This window comes from Magnolia sinica, chromosome 4 (genome assembly GCF_029962835.1).
Source record: "Magnolia sinica isolate HGM2019 chromosome 4, MsV1, whole genome shotgun sequence".
In the NCBI taxonomy this organism is placed as follows: Eukaryota; Viridiplantae; Streptophyta; class Magnoliopsida; order Magnoliales; family Magnoliaceae; genus Magnolia; species Magnolia sinica.
The window spans coordinates 45,760,559-45,783,744 of record NC_080576.1 but is presented as its reverse complement, the minus strand read 5'-3'; the positions used below and the strand labels follow the sequence as shown (position 1 = coordinate 45,783,744).

Genomic DNA, 23,186 nt, shown 5'->3' with positions numbered 1-23,186 from the left:
AAGTTCGGACAGGGATTGAAGCCACCATCCATGCATGAGATGAGAACATAGATACTAAAAGAGGAGGTTGCTAATACTGATAGTTTAATGAAAGCATACAAAGCTTCCTGGAAAACTTATGGATGTTCAATTATGTCTGATGGTTGGACGGATGGAAAGAATAGAAACATCATTAATTTTTTGATTAATTCTCTGATTGGAACAATGTTTTACAAGTCTATTGATGCTTCAGATTCAATAAAAGATGGGAATTTATTATTCAAATATCTTGATGAAATTGTAGAAGAAATTGGGGAAGAAAATGTGATCCAGGTTATCACGGATAACCATTCAAGCTATGTGAGTGCTGGGAAGAAGTTGATGGATAAGAGGAAAAGGATATATTGGACTCTGTGTGCTGCACATTGCATAGATCTAATGTTGGAGGATATTGGAAAAATGAAAATATATTCTGAAACGCTTGAAAAGGCAAGGATAGTTACGAAGTTTATTTATGGGCATGGAATTGTATTGAGCATGATGAGAAGCTTCACGAATAACCATGAGCTTCTACGGCCGGCAGTAACACGCTATGCAACATCATACCTCACCCTTCGAAGTATTTACAAGCAAAAGAATGGTCTTATAGCCATGTTTGCATCAGAACAATGGTGCTCCCTCATGTAGCCTTATGTGTTAAGAGCACCATGCCATTGGTAAGTGTTTTAAGAGAAGTAGATTCGGAAGAGAGGCCAGCAATGGGGTTCATTTATGAATTGATGGACTCAGCGAAGGAGAAAATTGCATTTAATTGCAATGATGTAAAAAAGAGATGTTCCAATTTGGAACAAAATAGATGAAAGATGGACTCCTCAACTTCATCGTCCTCTACATGCATCCGGGTACTATCTGAATCCTCAAAGACGGTACTCAGATAAGTTCTCTACACACCCTGAGATAAAAAGGGGGTTGTTTGAGTGCATGGATAGGATGATCCCCCGTGAAGAGCATGCTGATATTGATATTTAGTTGGATGAATATGACAAGAGAAGAGGGGATTTTGGCTCTCGCCTTGCACTCGAAACCATGATAAAGCGTTCCCCAGGTAATTTATAATCTTATATTTTGATATTTTCATTGTTATGTAAATTATATTTTTATAATTGGTGAAAGTATTTAATTAATTTATAAATTATAACTAATTTATGTAGCTGATTGGTGAGAATGCTTTGGAGATAGAACTCCATAGCTTACGAAGTTTGCAGTACGAGTTTTAAGCCTCACATGCAGTGCTTCTGGCTGCGAGAGAAATTGGAGTACTTTTGAGCAGGTGACTTTTGTACCATTCAATATTCTAAATTGGCTAATTTTTATTTAGTAGATTAGAAGTCTTTGATAATTGACTGACATAGATCATCACATGATCAGATCCACACAAAGAAGAGAAATCGGCTGGAGCAACAAAAACTCAACTCTCTAGTATATGTGATGTATAATATGAAGCTGAGAGAAAGAAGCATGAAGAGAAGGGCGACAATGGATCCGATATTGGTGGACCACATTGAATCAAATGATGAATGGATTACTGAGAAAGAAAGCCCTATTCTCCCAATTGATCTATTGTGGCTCGAAGATCAAAATATGGCCTTTGATATTAGTGTCATTACAACTATTCCGGAGTCTGATGATCCAGTTGACAGTAATGCACCATCAACATCTAATATTTCTGAAGGAGATTGCCCCCCACCTTCCTCAAGGAAAAGGAAGGCAACTACTTTAAGTAAGTGTTTATAGTTATAGACTAAGTTACATGAACATTTTTAACAAAGAAAGTAAAAGACCATTGAATCTCTCTCTTCTTTTTTTTTAATGTGTAGGCGGTCCCATGGGAAGATTTCTTACTCCTATAAGAGAGGAAGGAGATATAGGAACGAGTGTTCATGGTGTGGATGATGTACATGCAGATGTAGATGCTGATGTTGATGATGAAAGGCCTAGACCTAGTGACGAAGTGAATGAGGATGACGACAATGAGGATGACGACAATGACGATGACCTATTACATATAGATGACCTTTAGAGTTTAGACACTAGAGTCAAGAGACTAATTATTGAGAATTTGAGATGTTGATTTTGAGGAATATGACATTTGTATTGTACTTAATGCTCTTAACTTTGGGATTTTTATTTTGAAGAATGTGACATTTATATATTTTGTTTTTTTCTTACTATTTAATATTTATCATTTATCTCATATATATATATATATATATATATATATATATATATATTAAATTAAAAAATAGAAGTAGTGTGTAGCTTACGCTACACGCTACGCTATTTCGCTACACGCTACGGAGGGTTGAACGCTACGCAACACGCTACCGCTATTTAAAACACTGATCTAAATCTTTCACAGAGGCATGGGCATCACGCTGATCAAGTACTTCCATACTAGCCATTTGAAAACTCTTAAATGGCCATCCTACATTCAACAAAGCTGAAGTGTAACATACCACCTTGAAGATTAATCACATTCAACTTAATCTATGCATTCAGACTAAAAATAATGGCATGATGATTTTGCATACACATGCACACAACCAGCTTGCTACATGCTTAAATGCAAGATTGGACATAAAAATAAACTGGCCAAAGACCCACTTATCACGAACAGGCCCTTCTTAACCATGAACTTTTTGATAGTATCACCTTTTAAACATGGAGGCGTTCTGACAAACTGGGCCATAACGTTCAGATGTGGAAAATCATCACCACAGACAAATCAAAGAAAAACATGAAAAGATGGCATCTTTACAACAAATACCAGGGAAAAAATAACTCTAATGGCAGACATGCTGATGTACAATGTTTTGGTGACTAGACATGTGACGTACAAAACCATCATCAATGATCCAACATAGATTATCCTGATTATAACACTGAAGCACAACGAAAGATAATTGAATACATACTGATATGTTTTTGGGCAAGGAATTGAACCCATTTTTTGAAGCTTTTAGCAGGTATTGCAATTAGCTTCAAGACTTCTGTGAATATGACAGAGAAAAGCAAAGAATAGTAAATCATGAAGGTCATTACCAACATGATGTGAAAGCAATTGTATTTCATAAACACCTACCCTTTGATTGGTTCCAATCAACAAGCCTTCTCATATCCACTTTCTCATTATCCTATAAATGTTATCATCAACAAACTATTACTGATTCTCTACTAAAAAGAAAAAAGAAAAAAAGATTGAGAAAGAAATCATGACCTGCTCCTCTCACTGCACTAGTGTTGTCTCCCTTTTACTCCACTGTGTATCCACCAACCTGACACAATTACACTTTCCTATACTATTTTCACTTCACAACACCATACTTTTTAACTAATAAAAAAAGACCCAACTCAGCTGGGTCTCAGTTCAATTGATGGTGGGAACCATAAGATGGAATCGAGATCCATGTTCCCACATGTATGGGATCATGTGTGTGAGATTAGAAAATGCCAGCAGTCCAATCTTTTGCCTTTTCCCGTTCAGTGTGGACCACTGTCATGTTCATTTCTTTTATGCCTATCGAATAGCTAGGAATTTCATCTTAGGTAGTTCTCTAACAACTGTAGGGATCAAAGGAAGTATGGCAGCCCCTTCATTCAAAGTTGGTAAATAGAAAATTCATACCTTGGCAAAGGATGCTATATATCCATTGGTCCAGGATCATATAATTCTTAAATGAACAGAAACCCTTTCACCTTCAATGTCAGTTGGCAGAGCTGAGATTCAAACCAGCCTTTCCATTTCCTCAGGTCATCATCATTTTCTGCAGTGATCAGAAAATGATGTCAATCTCCAGATAGTTATTGTATGCATCAAAGAAAGGGTAGGGCTCAAAAAGGGTATTCCAATCAGCCTTGTTTATCTCCGTTGTCTGTAAGAGAAATTAACAGGTATACATAAATAAAAGAGGGTAAAGGGAAAAGGAAAAATGCTAGTACTATTCTAATATCAGAAGTAGGAAAAAGAAAGAGTGTGTAGAAAGAAAAAGGTTAAAATAATTTTTTTTTTTCTTTAGTTGAGAAGGAAAGAAGAATAAAGAAAAAACCAGACTGTAGGTCCACATTGAAACCACTTGGAAGGTACACAAACGCACCTCACATATTTCATTTCCATGCTGGAACTCTTCAGTCATTATAAAAAGTACTTAATGAGACATTGTAGCTAGAGTTCATACAAGGATACACAAGCATGATTATGGGCATTTGATGGAGTCTGTCACGAAAATTTCTTCTTGGATCCCAAATGGGAAGTCCCAAGGAGTCCTCTTCAGATGAAAATAGTATTTCAGCATTCTAATAGCATCTAGTTCACCACCTGTTTCAGGCTGTTTTCTACTATTTGTTGATTTGAGCAGGAATTCAGTTGTATTCTATTAATTTTCTGTTGTAGGTTGTTGGGTTAGTTGTCTTAGTAACTAATCATTATGATTAGTTAAGAGGCTGAGATTAGTGGGATTAGTTAAAGAATTACAAGAATTGTAGGACTTTTTTCCCTGCATTGAATCAGTTTTGGAATTTTCTAATAGAAAATGACAGAGTTAGAGAAAGAAAGATAAAACTCTTAATCCTTCTTATATTTGAAAGGTGTGAATTGTCAAATCACAATCCAAAACCCCAAAAACTCCTTAAATCCCCTTCCCTTCTCCTCTTCTCTGTGGGATTAATATTCTAGTTTCCTATCGGTTTAAGTTTATTCGGGATTTTATTGCATACAAAAGCTTGTATATGATCCAATCTAATTTATAATATACTAAGTAAAGAGTCATTAATGTTTTTAACCCAAAATGCATTTCTACTTTGATTGGAAATAAAATTTAATGAGGATGAAATTCATTCCAACTAAAGAAGAAATGCGTTCCAACCATAGATGAAACTTGTCCCAGCTCCAATTGAAGCATGTATAAGCAGCAAGCGAACTTGCTTGTCCCACTATAACATACACAGCTCAGAGGATACAAAAAATCAAGAAAAGATTGGAGTGATTGCAATTACCAGGCTATTGCAGTTGATGCATCTCTGATTCGGAGGAAGTTTCATCAAACCTTTGATAATTTTCTCGTTCCGCTCCTCTTCCTTCCTACTGCTCATTTTCTGCAATGGAATTGAAGAATCCGACCGAAAAAAAAAAAAAAAACCCAGAGATTTCATGTTTTCAGGCCGGTGATCAATGGATTGGACAGTTGTGCTCAAAATATGAGATTTCTAGGGGGATTTAGGGTTCAGATTCGAATGCAGGGTTTGAGAGCGAGAGAGAGTGTGTGATCGAATGAGAGAGGAAATTAGAAAAAATCATCATTCTGAGTAAAAACAGGATGAAATCTCTCGCATTCGCCTTTCAAAACGAGATTTCTCACGGAAAGAGGCAAAAACCGAGCAATGCAGTTACAAAATCCTAAAAATCGCTCCACAAGGTAACCTCAAAGCAAGAAAAACAGCGAGATTTGAAGTTCCAAAAAGCAGAAAACGTTGAGAAAATCGTCAGTAAGAAGCTTCTAGACTTCTCATCTCAAATAGGATCTTTTTTTTTTTCCAAACCCTGAACAAGCATTTATTGCAAGATTCACTCAATCGCAAAGATGAAAACCCAACAAACACCACATATCTAACTCAAAATGCCATCAATCACAAATATATTGGAAAATCCCTAATCTCAAAGAAAAAAAAAAACATTTGTAAACTATCAGATTCCGCCATAGACCAATCGCAACAAAAAGCCTAACCTGACCGCGCCCAATGCTGCTGCCGCCGAAATCCTAACCGGATTAACGGAACCGGTGGTGGGTGATGATGATCATTTGGGGGTAACGATGGGGGGCGTGCCAACGGGAGGGATATCTTCCGCTTTTAGACGGTAGAGATTGAAGGATCTGAGCCTTTCTAAAACGGAGGAGGTGCAGGCGAGCTGGGGTTTGGGGTTCTTTTCTTCCTTTTGGGAGGAAGAGAAGGAAATGGTGCTGATGACGACGTTGATGAGGATGAAGAGGACGGTAGGGATCAACCAGCTGTGCATGGAAGCCCAGATGGACGGCAGTGATTCTTCAAGCATTTTTTTTAAAATTTTTTTTTTAATTTCTAGCTGCTGGAGACGGATTTTTCTTTTTCTTCTTTTGCTCTGGAGAAGAAGAAAGGGCTCTGAGACAACTGCTGCGGCAGAGAGCCTTTTGCTCCTGACCTAATGGTAACGGATTGGCTACGCCCCCTGCCACCGGCCAATGGCTGGTGGTCGGTGCTTTGTGGGCCCCACCATGATGTATGTGTTTCATCAATGCTGTCCATCTATTTTTCTAGATCATTTTATGGTATCATACAAAAAGAAAAAAAAAGAGGTATATTCTAATCTCAAATGAACCACATTACAGGAAACAGTGTTGAATGAACGTCAACCATTAAAAACTTTTTGGGGCCCATAAAAGTATTGGATCAAGCTGATATTTGTTTTTTCTCTTCATCTGGGTCTTTATGATCTAATCAACAGATTGGATGTAAAATAAACAGTACAGTGGGCCTTAGTAGGATTTAAATGATGGATATTCAATCACTATTGTTTTCCTGTGGTGTGATCCACTTGAAATTTATATCCCTCTCATTTTTGGGATGAAGCCCTAAAATCATCTTTAAAAATGGATGAACGGAATGGATAAAATACATACATCATGATGGGGCCCACAGATCACTGACTACCAACCATGGGGTTGGTGTTTGGGGGAGTAGCCAATCCGTTCCCGACCTAATTAACTTGGTGGCCATACGAATGTTTCAAACGGTGGTCACTCAATCCCCACATTTCCTTCCGTGAGGCCCACTTGAATTTTTTATCCAACTTAATCTTAGCCTATTGTTTTAAAATGATCTCTCAAAATAGATGCACAGTATGGATCTCTCGTAAACATCATGGTGGGCGTGATCTTAATTTAGTGTGGAGATATCTCTGTACTCGGGCATGGTTCGAAACCGTTTTGTATTAGAAAGGGCTAAAACCGTTTCTGAACCAAAACTATAGCCGTTCCTGAGTACTAATTTTGGTGTAGTGACAATTGAATTCTGACCCCTCAGCCGGTATGAAAAGGAAAAGGAAGAAAAAGAAATGTGCCTAAACAAAAAGGGCGGAGTGAAAATCCAAAAGGATGCTCGAATAAAAATAGTGGGCACATAGCGAACTTGGTAAAAATCGAAAAGGTGTCATGGGTAAAAACAATGTAGCTATCAATGAGCAAGTAAGTTCAAATACTAACTAAAAAAGCTGGCAGTAACAAAAACTAAAAAGAGCGATACAGGCAAAAATGGCTCAAGAAAATAAGAATAAAAAAAGCAGGTATCAAAAGACAAGTACAAGATGGCTCAGCAAGCAACCCCAATCAAGAACATGAGGGAGTACAATCAAAGAAGATGGTTCTACAGCATCCGATAGATTCAGAAAGGCAAAGGTTTCAATTGCGTACTCCCCTAGAGAATCAAGGATTCTCTTAAGGCATTACCCTAAGTTACAAGTTAAAACACTAGCTAAGCCACAATTCTGATTCTTGCACCCTAGCACAAAAATCCAGATATATGCACACAAATGATACAAAGAACAAAGTCTTCAAAATATCTTCTCTCATTTCATCAAACTTTTATTACATACATGTCTTTCTCTTTTCTGGAAAAAATAAAAAAACAAGATACAAATGTTTTCCCAAGTCGTTCATATACCAAGCAAAAAGAGCATACAAATGGCCTAAATAAACAAATAAATGCTCAACTCTCATCCTCATGAGGTAAGTACCACTCCTTCACCTCAAGCTCAGCTAACATCTCTCTCAGCTCTCAACCTCATCAGTTGGTTCGAGTCCATCGTCGAGCACCGAATGGGGAAGGGGTGCAATGAGCTTAAAGATTGTCTCATTGAAAAAATATAGGTCACCTACACCATCCGAGGGAGCTTAGTTCTAATCTTTAGTATGGCAGAAATCTCTATGTAAATAGGCCATTATGAGATAATGACGCCAGAGTTTTATGATTATGGATTTGATTTTGGCTATGATGGTATAAATGCAACATATGGACATGTATGGTATTCATGCATTTGGAATTATAAATGCATAAATATAGTCTAAGTGACACATATTTGTGGGCCATGGTCCCTAGTAAGTATGAGATTGTTCCGAATCATGAGTCTATCATTCTAAAATCACTTCGCAATAAGTATGGGTTGTGGTCCTTGGTGTGAGGCCCCTACCATCCCACAATGCTATGCACTACAACTCGACTTCATTGTATGTTTTCTTTGTAACATGCCTACTTATGATATCATGCCTGTGATAATATGCTTAACATACTTAGCGGTAGTTTGTTATGACTATGCATGTGATATCTCTCGTGATTGAGGAAGTTCAATGATAAGTTATGCTCACCTTCTCGCATGCAATATGATCCATGAGCTTGTGTGCTCACACCCATATTTTCTTATTATTTTCAGGACACTACTAGACCCAAAGTGCATATAGAGGTTGATGAATGTCCTTTTTATTGCTTCTTTTATTTTGAATTTTAGGCATATAAATGTTATGAATTTTGAATGATACTTTGGTAATGTGTGGATATGATTTTGGCGATCCTTATAAGGATCAAGTTGCCATTCTAATTTATGGATGCTATGAGGATGCAATACTTTACATTTTCATTGTACCTTTTTCACAAGCAACTAACCAAATAAATAAATAAATTTCCTCCACCACAAGCCAAATTTAGAGTTTGGAAATTTGGTAAGCCCGTTCAACAAATCAGGTGCGTAGTGAGGAAGATGGAGCAACTTCGGGATTGGCACTCAAGAACTTAGAAAGCTCGACCGCCTGTTTTGGGGCACGAAAGATTGCCTCTTGGATTTGGACAGTACCATGTTATTACATGGTGTCATTGAGAGTAGATTGGATTGCTAGTCATTGATGGTTTTGAAATGGATCTATTTTGTTCTTGGCACTAAGGGCCATGTTTATGGCTGACTCTAGGTGGAATAATTATTGTCTGTCAAGGGATGTGAAACTAATATTGTCCCTGGATTATCAGAGTGATGTAAATAATAAGGGTTGAATAAATCTTCAACTTTACTAGTTCCACATGAAGAAAAATTCTTAGTACATATGGACTTCATGTACTTCAAGTAGAGTTAATTTGGAAGGTCCGTTGAATGACTAGGGAACAGTGAATAGTACCATGTTATTACATCGTGTCCACTAAGAGTACATTGGATTGCTAGTCATTGATGGTTTCGAAATGGATCAATTTTGTTCTTGGCACTAAGGGCTATATTTATGGCTCAGCTCTAGGTGGAATAATTAGTCAACCAAGGGTTCTGAAATTCACATTGTCCTTAGATTGTCTGGGTAATGTAAATAACAAGGGTTGAATAAATCTATAACTGTACCAGTTTTACCTGAAGAAAAATTCTTAGCACGGATGGAGTTCAAGGAGAGTTTGGGAAGGTCTACGGAATGACTAGGGAACCGTGATGGCATTCGAATGCTGCATCTAATTTTATGGAGTTGTAACAAAAAAAAAAAAAAAACCCCTTTGTTCTAGCGGTCATCAATAAGATCGTGCTTTCATATTGCTGTTAATCTCATCTTCCATAAATGAACAAAACATAAGTTCAATTGCTGCAAAATTGGTAAAAAGATTCATTCCAGTCTCATTAGTACTACCCATATTCAAACAGATCAATAACCAATAGATATATTCACCGAGTTCATTGGTGCTTCTCAGTTTTGTTATCAAGTTGTGTTATTAATATTCACACCAACTTGAGAGCGGAGTATTAGAGATTTTTGAGGTAACTAATTGAGGTTAATTTAAGCAAATTGACTCCCCAAGTCATGGGATTTTATTTTCCAAATATTTACACACGTTGTAATACACACACACTCCATCGATAAACAGTAAATATACGGAAAGAAATTAATTCAATCCCATTTCAGTACTCAACCCCGGATCCCACGCATTTTCACCCCTAGAAAGGTACCATAAGTACTTGTGGAATAGCTTATTCTACAAGTGCAGTGTGAGGCCCACCGTAACGTGTATGGCATCAAACCAGTCCGATAGGTGACACCACCGCGAAAGCTGGACACACTAAAATCAAGTCGATCCAACCATCACACGTACGGGCCATCACGTGAATTTGGGGATCATTGAGTGGTTGCCCAATAATTTCCTATAGTGAGGTCCACCTGCTCCTCGGATAAGCCTTATTTTTGGGACATGGGATCGCGTAATTCACGGGTTCGATGGCATATACACAACATGATGGACCCCACGCAAGTGAACGAAGAAATAAACAAGTAGTTGAATATCTTTAGTCCATAGCGGAATATCTTTTTACACACAGGTGAATAGCCTTGTAGAAGAACCGGCTTCGATCACAAAATCAAGGAGATTCGCGTCTAGATCTGAGGTAGTCTGCAAGGGCTTGGATTTGTTCCTTTGACGGGGGCCTCTCGTTATTCTTTGTCGACCTATGCACGTCGTACGTTGTTGATGCCAAGAAGAGAAGCCTGTCATGGAGGAAAAAAATAAATAACAGAAGGACACAGTAAGTTGAGCGCGTGCGCACGATAAGAGAGGAGCTTATCAGGATCGTACGATTGTACGGTCTGGCTTTTGAGATGTAAGGAGGTTACCCAGATGCCGCGAGCACGATTTGGCCAGGGAATACGTGCTTGCCAAAGAGCTTCATGGTTGTGCTTTTCTCGATCCCCTTTTCCTCCCAAAAGCCCCAGAAAATATCGCTGCATGCCGAAGGAGAAATTTGCGACTGTACGACCCATTTATGGCCCATTTACATTTGTAAGCCCACTTCCGTTTACCTTGCAAGAATAAGCCCCATACGTACGGACGGCTTCCCAAAGATCGAAAATGCCCCTGCTTTTCCTTCCGCAAGAGGATCGGCTGGTGCTCGAAGACGAGCGCTGACTCTCCTCGAACTCCGAGTTGTACGAACGGTTCAAAAGATACCAAACTTACATGGCCCACACTGATGTATTTATTATATCCACAACATTCATCCAAATTTCGAGATCATTTCGGAGCATTATCAAAATAAAAAAATCATACCCGACGATCAACTAGACCACACCATAAAGAGTAGCGGGAAAATTGATTTTCACCGTTAAAAATTTTAGAGGGACCACTATAACATTTATTTTCCATCCAATCTATTTGTAAGGTCACAAAGACATGGATGAAGAGGCAAAACAAATTTCATAATGATCCAAAACTTCTGTAACTCCTAAAAGGGTTTCAAGGGTACACGTTCAATTCCCCACTGCCTTTTACAGTGTGGTCCACTTGATAGTTAGATCTGTCTTATTTTTTGTCTCAAGCCTTAATATGAGCTTGCCAAATAGATGGACGGTTTGGATATAACACAGACCTCATGATGGGACCCACAAAAGCAATGAAAATTCCACATTAAAAAAATAAAAATAAAAATAAAAAGCCTAGACTGCCGCGGCACTCCGCCCTAGCCAGTCTGGCAGATTTTTTTTTTTTATTACAAGGAGAACTTTTTCCTCCCCCCACATTTTTCTCTAATACATAATTATGTAAATATGTATATATAAGTATATAAAAATATTTTTCTATTATTAATTCATTTCTTTGTCTATTTATTTAACAAGCATATCTCCTAAATTAGAATGAGTTACTTAACTTACCACATATGATTTTGGGGTAGGAGAAGCTAATTTAGCCAACCAGGAGGGTAAACCTCTCCATTGTTGTGCACGGTGAGGCCCACACAAGCCACGGATTGACTTGATTTTAAGTCCCACGCCCCACGTTCAGATATGTGCGGGCTACCACATGGAGTTTATGGCCCATCCTAATATAAGGAAAACTGGTGTTTAAAAGTAGGGCCGAGGACGATTGTCTAGAAATTCCTGTGCAGGAATTTCAGCGGGTCATGTTCGGCCTTATGCCAAAAATCGTGTATTCGAATCTGTCAAGGCCCACTATAGGGGATGTTTCTTTTACATGTCGGATTATTAGTATGCCTTACGACTTCGCCTAGAATGGACCCCAAGTGTTTGAAATCTGGGCGTAAAGATGGGACAAATCCACTTCTGAAATGCACGTCTGATTTTCTAAGTTTTAGACCAACTTTGGGCATATGTACTGGACCCACGTTCAAGATACGAGTTGAACACCACTTGAAACTTTCAAAATATACCATTGATCAAAGAGATAATATTTTGATTGGGTCAAAGAAGACCCCACCTGATTGGGGAGTGGATCTCAAAATGGTGCTAGGCATAGTGGTGAAGGAAGTTTCGTGCAAAAAATTTAAATGCCCATGTTTGGCCTTATGCCAAATATCGTATGTGTACATCCAGAAGACTGGACCTTTTGGGTTTTGAAGTACAAACATAGGGTTACCTAGGGCACCTGATGGCATTCCAAAAGGCGGCCCCACCTAATCGTGGGACACGCCCAAAAATGGCCAAAAGTCATTCTCCTACCCCAAAATCATATGTGGTAAGTTAAGTAACTCATTCTAATTTAGGAGATATGCTTGTTAAATAAATAGACAAAGAAATGAATTAATAATAGAAAAATATTTTTATATACTTATATATACATATTTACATAATTATGTATTAGAGAAAAATGTAAGGGAGAAAAGTTCTCCTTGAAAAAAAATGAAAAAATCCAAGTCTTAAGTGTACCACATTACAGCGGCAATCTGGGCTCTTTTTTTTTAATGTGGAATTTTCATTGCTTTTGTGGGTCCCATCATGAGGTCTGTGTTATATCCAAACCGTCCATCTATTTGGCGAGCTCATATTAAGGCTTGAGACGAAAAATAAGACAGATCTAACTATCAAGTGGACCACACTGTAAAATGCAATGGGGAATTAATCATCTACCATTGAAACCCTTTTAGGGGTTACAGAAGTTTTGGATCATTATGAAATTTGTTTTTCCTCTTCACCCTGGTCTTTGTGACCTTATGAATAGATTGGATCGAAAATAAATGTTATGGTGGGCCCTAAAAAATTTTTAACGGTGCTCTTTGTGGTGTGGTCCAGTTGATCTTTGGGTATGATTTTTTTTTTTTATAATGCTCCGAAATGATCTCGAAATTTGGATGAATGTTGTGGATATAACAAATACATAACTGTGGGGCCATGTAACTTTGATATCTTTTGAACCGTTCGTACAACTCGGAGTTGGAGGAGCGTCAGCGCTGGTCTTCGAGTACCAGGCGATCTGCTTCCGGGAAAGAAAGAAAGGGCATTTTCGACCTTTGGGAAGCCATCCGTAGGTATGGGGCTTATTCTTGCATGGTAAAAAGAAGTGGGCGTCCATATGTAAATGGACCATAAATGGGTCGTACAGTCGGAAATTTCTCATTCCGAAGGGTGATGATACGGTAGATTCGTGCGAACTGGAATTTGATACAGTCATCTTTCTACAGTACACGTGGCAGAACAGTGCATCAATCAAGTCCATTCATCTAGTCTGTGGCATAGATTGCTTATTTTTACAATTTTACGCATATTAAAAAATCTAGTCCGTCCATCCACTTACCGTATGAGTTTTATCCGCACTGTCCATCCGCTTTCCGTCGGTTGGACCGATTAAGTACCACCCAACTGCCTTGAGCTCCGGACAGGCAGAGGCTCGGAGGGCCACTGAGTTGCCAGCATGTGTATGAGTTTCGTCACTTTCCATATCATCTTAGATTGTAATCCTAAAAATAGTGAATGCCTAACACTCAAATGGACCATACAGTCCGAATTAAATTCCTACGGTTGAAAAATTCTTACGTACTACACTTTTTTTTGGATCAGAATGATATTATTCTTTTCATTTCATCCGGATGTACATGACCATGTCAATAGGATAGATGAAAAATAAATGACATGCTTATTTTTATCAAATATTTTAAATAATATATATGGTCTCCTATGCACCTTATCTGGAGAACTTTTGCGCACCAGATTACCACCAGTGATGCAAACTTAAACAAATGTGTAAGTGAACCTCACCATGATGTGTTCCCGTGATCCATTCAAACAATTCAATCCGTGGTATCAATTAAACCTTGGGGTGCAAAAAATATGGCTGATTTGTGATTTACTAGGCCACAAAATAAAAAACAGTGGGAGAGGAGAAGCCTACCTTTGATTTTTACAGGGCCCACCATGATGTTTTTGCAAATTCATTCCCTCCGTTAATTGTCTTGTAGAGGTTAATGCATGAAGACCAAACATTAGACCCACACCTAATGTATGTGGATTACACCAACGGAAGTGATTTTAATAGTAGGTGTTCCCTACACGGTTTCCCCTCACATAGCTCGCTAGAATTATACATGTGGCTAATGTTGAAGTAATACCCCTAAATTATCATCTTAACCCATTATGGTTGGAATGGATTTTACATACATGTCAAGGTGAGCCCACTTCCAGTTGACCTAGTATTAGTTGGGACGTTGTCCTGAGCTGTGGATTATATGTTGTGACGGCCATCAGCCACCTAACAGCTGGTTAGTACTAGTTGGCCCAACAATGATGTATGTGTTTAATCCAAGCCGTCCATCTATTTTTCCAGGTGAATGTATGACCATGCTACAAGAAAGATTGCTGAAAAGCCAAATATCAAGTGAACCATGCCATAAGAAAGATTGCTGAAAAGCCCACCATTAAAAAATTCTTTGGGCCAACGTAAGTTTTGGATTAATCTGATATTTGTGTTTTACCTTCATCCAAGTCTCTGTGACCTAATCAATATGATGGATGACAGATAAACTGTACCTAAAAATTTTTAATGATAGGCATTTAATCCGTTTAATTACCACTATTTTCATGTGGTGTGGTCCACTTTAAATTTGGATCTATGCATTTTTGGGATCATGCCATAAATTGAGCTAGAAAAATGGATAGTCAACTTGGATTAAATATAGACATCATCGTTGGGCCCACTAGCACCAACCAGTAGCAATGTTGTTAGTTACTGACAGGGTCAACATGCAATCCACGTCTCCGACGCATCCCAACCACTACTAAGTCGGCTAGAGGTTGGCCAACCATGATGTTTATTTGAAATCCGCTCCATTCATAAGGTGTGTGACAATAATTTAATCATAGGGATTAAAGATCAGCCACATTTATAATGTTGGTGGGCCACATGAGCAAAAACCGTGTAGGAGATGCCCACTATCCAAACGATTTCACTTGGCATGACCCGTATGAATCACAAATCTACCTACTTTTTAAGACATACTATTAAATGTCTATAACAGACTTAATGATCGTGCTGGATTTCATGAATGCATCATGGTGGGGCCTAATCCCAACCCACCCTTTTTTACCTGTATTGGTTGGTGAGCAAAATATCTCATGTAGCACTGTGCGCAGGAGACCGAGACTATATATATATATATATATATATATATATATATATTAATGGACATGTGAATAAAAGTCATACATTATCGTGGCCTTCAGAGCCTTCTCCTATCCCAAAATCCGAATAGGCAAGGGTAGTACCTAATATGCGCCCAGATTGTTGGGTTAGTACCTAATCGGCGCTCGAATTTTCTTACTTGTGGCAGGGAGATGATGGAAGCGAATTAGCTACTGACAAGTTGAGTAGCCAGAAGTGACATCACTAAGTTATGTGCGCCTCACCATAATGTATATGTTGTATTCATGTTCACAACCCATAGTGTAGGGTCGCGATGTAGTAATAATCTTGGTGAGACCGAGGTCGAATCCACAGGGACTAAACTCGTACATATTTTGAAAGTAGCTAGAATTAGAACTAGAAAAAGAAGATATAAATCTGAAAAATAAGGAAGTAATTGTAAATGGTGTTGATAGAAACTTGTGAATTTAAAGGTGGGAACTAAGGTGCCAAGGATCTACTTGTAGCTATAAAGATGCTACTTTACTTGATTCAAGAAACACAACTGGAATCAGAGTCCTATCTTATCCAGTTAGAGGAAGAGATAATTAAATCTCTTAACTTTTCATTGATCTAGCCTCAATGGAGAAGAATTGTAAATATTGAAAGGGATTTTGTCACCCAACCATGCCTAGGAGACGATGGTAAACAACAAGATTTACCAATCCCACAATCTCAAGAAAAAAAGATATTCAAAGCTATCGTAATGTCTATTGTAATTTGAGTCACAACAAACCATAGAAAACTGAAAATATTCTTTAAAATCAACTAGAAATCAATGAAGTTCAATATTAACAAGAATCAAAGCAAAGTAAACATCTCAATCACATTATAAGCTTCATCTTTTAGCCATAACTAAGAGGTTTAGTTAACTATAGACATAATTAAACAAAAAACTTTTAAAGAAAGCATAAAAACAACTAAGGAAGAAGAAGAAAAACTCTTGGCGGCGGCTCTCCACCCTTTAAATCCATTCCTTAAAATCTAGAAGATATTTAGGAACATCCTATGGACTCCTATTTATAGTTGTGAAGCTCCACCTTACACACCGACTTGGAATTTCGCAATCTGATTGCGAAAACATCTTAATTTATGCAGCTGCTGTGATGCTCTGTCACTGTTGCACATGTGGGCGGACGCTGATGTGGGCGGGGCCTAAGGGCCTGGGTGAGCTACCAGTGGTTGGCAAGCTACTGTGCTAGCAGGCTACTGTGTATGCCGTGGGGGTTGAACTTGTCCCACATCGGAAGAGTTGTAGGAAGTTGTGGTAGTTATATGTGGGGTTTGCACCTTAAGGATACAACGCGTTTTGGGGGCAACCCTGAGAACAAAGCTGTGAGTCCTCTAGGCAAAGCGGACAATATTGTATCCTTGGGTGGGTCGTTTCAGCCGCATTACACATTGGTTGGACCGAAGTAGAATCTAAAGTTGAGTATGAATTTAGAAAGGATTTTGTTTCAGCAGTTGTCCGATTTTGGTCGGACCGAGATGGGTTTGGTCGGACCGAACTTAAGTTGTCGGTTGGATCGAATTAATCTTCGGTCAAATCAAATTTACTCTTTTCGGCGCTGGAGCTTTTTGTACACTTTCGGTTGCACCGAATCCTCCCTTCGATCGGACTGAACTAGGTTTCGGTTGAACCGAATTGTCCATCGGTTGAACTGAATTAACTTCTGAATTTCATCGTTGGTCACTAGACTGTTTTGTGTTATTTCGGTCGGACTGAACATGGGTTCGGTTGGACCAAACCTGTCTAGTTTTTGTTGCAGATTCTGAAGTCTTTTAAGTCCTCTCTTCATCTTTTGTACTTGGTTTTCTTTGATCTTTGATATGTGCATTCTTCACTCTTGGTCTCCTAAGATCCATTCTTTGCCTTGGCGATTCTTGAGCATTAAATCCATGCTTTTAGCATTCTTTTCAATTTAAGCTCTCAGATTCACCTTACAACACAAACATGTATAAAATATACCATTAAGCATTATCATGTTCATAAAACCAAGATATAAATAGGAAAAAATATACAATATTTGACACTCAACACACTCCCCAACCAGCATTTTGCTAGACTCAAGCAAAACATACGTGAAGTGAATCTCAATTTTCAATGTTCAAACCTCTTTCAAAAAATAATATTTTATGCAAACAAGTATGAATGAGTGTAATCCAAAGAAACAAGAGTGAGACTTTGAAAACCTAGAGCCGAATCATATAAGCAATCAATCAAATAGATTCTTTATTAATTTCTTCAGAGCATAAGTTCCTATATCATGTTTTTCAATGTACTCAGTGAAAATCAATTTTCTTCCCATGAGAATACTATCAATTCAAAATGTTAGCCATGTTCAACATATCAAGATTAATTTCAAACTCAAGTGCTGATTCCAAACTTATCCTTCTCCTTCTTTTTCCAGTTTTTGATTTTATATCAACGGTTGCTTTTTGATTATTCATTCTTTTTAGATTCTTTTCAAAAAATTTCATTCTTTTTTAAACTTTTTTCAGTCTTTTCATCTAAATGACCTTTTCGTCGATCTCACTGCTTTTTAACTGGTTCTTTTCATCTTTTAAGGTGGATAGAATTCTCCAGACTGAATTCTTAACATCTATCAATGATTCACAAACTAACCATTAGAAATTCTAGCATAATTCACACAAAGAAAACTGAATGTGTCTTGTGACTTAGATCAACATGATAATCAAACTTCCTCTTAATTAATCGAGTGCAAGAACTTAGTTGATAATATACTTGGTTGATCAAACTCCAACAATTAAAAGTTTAATCTCAATCTTATCATACTCAAAACATTCTTAAGTATATAAACTATTACCTTCTAAATATGTTTTTAATTTGAGAAATTGAAATTTTTCAAAATTTTTGCTCAGAGACTAAGAAAATATTGATTAGTTTACCTAATCCACACCCCAACCTAAAATCCACATTTTCCTTAATGTAAAAGATATAAGCATGCAATATAAATGAGACAATGAAAATAATGGATAAGCGATGGAAAGGTAGGACCTGAAGAAGGCGAATTGCAGCTCTTTTAAAGTTCTCAATGTGAAGATGGGTTAACACAACGACTAAACAATTGAAAGAAAACTATCCTAGTCCTAAATCTTATGAAAGCAATAAACCTGGCTACACCTTCATCAGATTAAGAGGTTAATCCAAGTACATAAGATCAGTCAGAGGTATGGATATGTCCTCTGGATCAAACTTTTCAACAAATGGCTTTAGTTGGTGTCCATTTACTTTGAAGATGTTACCATTTATTGAGTTTTCTATCTGACTACCTCATGAGGATAAACCATTTTGACTTTGAAGGGGCTGGTCCAATTTGATCTTAGTTTTATAAAAACAAAAAGATGAATTCTAGAATTATACAAAACTACTTTCTAGTTTGGCACAAGAAATTTCCAAAGAATATTCCTGTCATGGAACACCTTCATTATGTCTTTATATATCCAAGAATTCTCATATGCATCATTCCAAATTTCTTTAAGTTTATTCAATTGTAATTTGCACAGGGAGTTGGTATTGTCGATATTGAAATTAAAATTCTTTATAGCCCAATATACTCTATGATCCAACTCAATCGGCAAGTGGCAAGCCTTCCCATAGACAAGTCTAAAAGGTGACATACAAATAAGAGTTTTATATGTCATAGGGTAAGACCACAATCCATCTGCAGTCAAAGTGACCAATCCTTACAATTCGGGACCAATCCTTACAATTCAGGTTAACCATTTTCTCAAAAATTTATTTTATTTTCCTATTTGATATTTCAGCTTGGCCGCTTGTCAAAGGATGATAGGGGGTACTCACTTTGTATGAAATTTCATATTTCTTCATTAATGCTTCGAATGGTCGATTACAAAATTGAGATCCTCCATCACTTATAATGACTTGAAGTGTTTCAAATCGAGATAAGATATTTTCCTTTAAGAACTTAATGATCGTACGATTATCATTGTTCCAGCATGGAATTACCTCGACCCATTTGGAGACATAATCCACAACGAGAAAAATGTCAATATTTTTATATAATTGGGGGAATGGCCCCATGAAATCGATGCCTCAGTAATCAAATGCTTCAATAATAAGTATATGGTTCATTGGCATCATATTTTTATAGGGCAATCCTCCCAATTTCTAACAACGCACACATGCTTTATAAAATTTGTGTGTATCCTTGAACATAGTAGGCCAGTAAAAGCAATACTACAGAATTTTTGTTGTGATCTTCTTAGCTGTGAAGTGGCTAGTACATGTGGGAGAATGACAAAAAGAGATGACACTTTGGTGTTCATTATCAGGAACACATCTCTTAATGATTTTATTTAGGCAATATTTAAATAGATGTGGATCATCCAAAAAGAACTTATGAACCTCGGTGAAAAATTTTCTTTTATCTTCCGCAACTTAATATGTCAACGTGAAACCTGTAGCAAGATAATTTCCAATAACAACAAACTAAGGTAATTGGGAGATTTTGAACAATTGTTCATCAGGGAACATGTCATTTATGGGTGTCGTCTCAAGAGGATCAGAGAGATCAAGCCGTGAAAGATGGTCAGCCACTACGTTCTCTACTCCCTTTTTGTCTTTTATTTCTAAATCAAATTCCTGGAGTAGGATGATCCTTCTTATCAAGCAGAGCTTAGCATCATTCTTGGAAAGAAGGTACTTTAGTGCTGCATGATTATTGTAGATGATGATCTTGGATCCGATCAAATAGGACCTAAATTTGTCCAGAGTGATTACTACGGCCAAGAGTTCCTTCTCCGTAGTAGAATAGTCCATTTGGGCAGATTTTAGAGTTTTACTTACATAATGAATAACGTAGGGCTTCTTCTCTTTTCTCTGGCCTAACATTGCCCCAATAGTATAGTCGGATGTGTCGCACATGATCTCAAAAGGCATGTTCCAATCGGGTTGCTGCATGATAGGTGTGGTAGTTAACATACCCTTGAGCTTAGTAAAAGCTTCCTGGCATTACTCAGTCCACTCGTATGGTACATCCTTTTGAAGCAGATTGCATAAAGGATGAGAGACTCGGCTCTCAGTACCCATACACCAGGTTCCGATCCTGGGATTCTACAAGGAGGATTTTCAGTATACATTTATCTCGTAAGAAGCGTAACCATAAGTTTACCCAAATCACAAAGGCAACATCATCATCACATATCCACTAATATAAACAATCAAATACAGTGATGAAAGGGAATACATATATCAAAAGTCAAAGCTCCAGAAGACAGCTGCACGCTTCAAGCTCGTTAGCTGTATTTCTTCTCTAGGGTGAGACTCAACACTAGTGGGCATCGGTTACTCGAGCGGGGCCAATTTCGAGTGGACCTGGGAGGACTTTGTAGATCGGTTCGACCGAAAGTTCTTTCTTGAGCACATTCGACAGTAGCGCACATTAGAGTTTAAGACTCTAGTCCAAGGGAACATGACTGTGTCCCAGTATGAGGCACATTTCATCGAGCTATCGAGGTTCACTACGTAGCTTATTGATGATGAGGAGCAAAATGTCCGCTGTTTTGAGAATGGCTTACGTCCTGCCCTCAGGAGTCGTGTGGTCAAACACATGCTTCCAACGTTTAAGCAGATTATGCAGAGGGCCCAGATCTACGAGGTAGATTGGGCCGGTTTTGTAGAGCAGAGATTAGAAGAGGAAGGTGCCATCTAGTAGCTCCCATTAGTAGCACCATCGTCCACAACAGCGATGCACAACCCGCCCAATTCCGAGCACGTGGCACCCCAAAGACCACCTTTGGGACCGTTCCTGTGTACTTGTTTTGCATGCGGTAAGATAGGACATCATAAGAATGAGTCACCCCATCCACAAGAATAAAGGATGGCACCGTATCGCCTCCGCGACCCCCATAGCGAGAGCCGACCACATCACCGGCCTCTGACCTTCCTCGCAGCAAAAGGTAGCAGATCAGGTCACCGCAGGTGATAAGCGATGGATAGAGACCTCGAGGGGACTGCACCTCTCCAACAGCCCAAGGTAGATTTTATGCCACCCAGCAGGCCCTCGTCATCAGGAGGGGTCGTCAAGGGTACTCTCCCTGTTTCCGCATGTATTGCACGTGTATTGTTTGATTTCGTGCATCGCATTCCTTTATGGCCGATGATTTCGGCCGATTGACCGTTTTGCCGATGGAGTCTACCCGTGAGGATTATTAGTGTCGACGCCTTTGGGAAAGACTGTAGTGATAGACCGATTTTGCTCGTCTTGCTCCGTTCTCCGATTGGGGATATCTTTTTGCCTGCCGATCTGTTTATTTCGATGTCATCCTGGGCATGGATTAGCTCGCCGAGTACTACGCCATATTGGATCGCTCCGCGAAGACAGTCACATTCTATATACTTAGCCTGCCATAGTTCCAGTTTATTGCCAAGCCCAGAGGAGTGCAACTTTCCTATCTGTTGTTATGTGCCATTGAGGAGTTATCGCTTTGAGTATCGACTAGCTACGGTCGTTTGTGGTTTTTTCGATGTGTTTCAGGAGATTATGGGGTTGTCCACCTCGTCGACTCACCGAGTTTCAGATTGATCTCGTACCCGGTACCACGCCTATTTCGAAGGCCCTGTATCATATGGCACCGTTGGAGTTGTGGGAACTGTAAAAGCAATTGGACGAGTTACGCAAGTTGGGCTTTATCCGTCTGAGCAGTTCGTCGTGGGGAGCGCTGGTACTTTTCGTGAAGAAGAAGGATGGCTCGTTGAGGCTCTACGTAGACTACCGCGAGCTCAACAAAGTCACGATCAAGAACAAGTATCCACTCCCGAGGATTGATGATTTGTTTAATCAGCTGAAGGGTGCAGTTCTTTTTGAAGATAAACTTGCGGTCCGGTTACCATCAGATTCGGTCCGAGATGAGGATATCCCAAGACAGCCTTAAGACGCGCTATGGTCATTTTGAGTTCTAGGTCATGTCCTTCTGACTAACCAATGCACCCAAGTATTCATGTAGTTGATGAATGATGTCTTTCATCCGTATCTTGACCATTTTGTTGTGATGTTCATCGACGACATTTTGATATATTTGAGGATCCGTGAGGAGCATGAGCGGCATCCGGAGATCACATAGACCCTCCGTGCACACTAGCTTTACGCGAATCTGAAGAAAAGTTCTGGCAAGAGGAGGTAAAGTTCCTCGGCCACGTGGTGCAAGGCAGGGCGTCGCAGTGGACCCCTCGAAGATTGATGCCATGCGTTAGTGGGACCAACCTACGAACGCGTTCGAGATCCATAGTTTCCTTGGTTTGGCGGGCCACTACCAGCGCGTTTTATTGAGGGATTCTCTCGAATTGCAGCCCTGCAAGTTGACCCAGAAGGGCGCCAAGTTCATTTGGAGTGACGCTTGTGAGCAGACATTTATGGAGTTCAAGGACCGTCTGACGTCCGCTCGTATCTTCACTCTTTCCTCCGGGAGTGATGGATTTGTCATATTTACCGATGCCTCGCGAGTTGGTTTGGGTGCTATCCTGATGCAAGCACGGGAAGCCGGTGGCTTATGCGTCTCGCCACCAAGGTCCATGAGTTGAACTACCCCATGCATGATTTGGAGATGGTAGCAGTTGTCTTCGCACCGAAGGTGTGGAGGCACTATCTTCATGGGGTGAGGTTCGAGCTCTTCTCCGATAATAAGAGCTTAAAGTATATATTCTCTTAGTCCGAGATGAA

At 38.9% G+C, this 23,186-nt stretch overlaps 1 protein-coding gene and 2 long non-coding RNA genes across 3 annotated transcripts; 1 reads left to right on the top strand and 2 right to left on the bottom strand.

The window, feature by feature from the left end:
* The first annotated feature begins 842 nt into the window (after window positions 1-842).
* On the top strand, window positions 843-2,059 carry LOC131244134 (uncharacterized). Its single transcript, XM_058243788.1, has 5 exons — window positions 843-905; window positions 1,009-1,084; window positions 1,245-1,309; window positions 1,408-1,759; window positions 1,857-2,059. Exons 1-5 carry the CDS (start codon window positions 843-845, stop codon window positions 2,057-2,059), a joined length of 759 nt encoding a protein of 252 aa, XP_058099771.1.
* A 732-nt stretch (window positions 2,060-2,791) lies between these two features.
* On the bottom strand, window positions 2,792-6,842 carry LOC131243071 (uncharacterized). The gene is made up of 7 exons (XR_009169840.1): window positions 6,767-6,842; window positions 5,760-6,211; window positions 5,032-5,130; window positions 3,665-3,911; window positions 3,257-3,314; window positions 3,122-3,173; window positions 2,792-3,029 (listed from the first exon to the last, which is right to left on the bottom strand). It is a non-coding gene; the product is annotated as an uncharacterized LOC131243071 (long non-coding RNA).
* A 3,487-nt stretch (window positions 6,843-10,329) lies between these two features.
* LOC131244482 (uncharacterized) lies at window positions 10,330-10,813 on the bottom strand. The gene is made up of 2 exons (XR_009170318.1): window positions 10,692-10,813; window positions 10,330-10,565 (listed from the first exon to the last, which is right to left on the bottom strand). It is a non-coding gene; the product is annotated as an uncharacterized LOC131244482 (long non-coding RNA).
* Between the last annotated feature and the right edge of the window lie 12,373 nt (window positions 10,814-23,186).

What these genes read in the sequence shown, in the direction of transcription:
- LOC131244134 (XM_058243788.1), top strand. Translation starts at nt 843, where the DNA reads ATGGACTCCTCAACTTCATCGTCCTCTACATGCATCCGGGTACTATCT. An exon ending in TATCTGAATCCTCAAAGACG is followed by an intron (nt 906 to 1,008) that starts GTACTCAGATAA and finishes ATTGATATTTAG; the next exon opens with TTGGATGAATATGACAAGAG. An exon ending in AAGGAAGGCAACTACTTTAA is followed by an intron (nt 1,760 to 1,856) that starts GTAAGTGTTTAT and finishes TTTAATGTGTAG; the next exon opens with GCGGTCCCATGGGAAGATTT.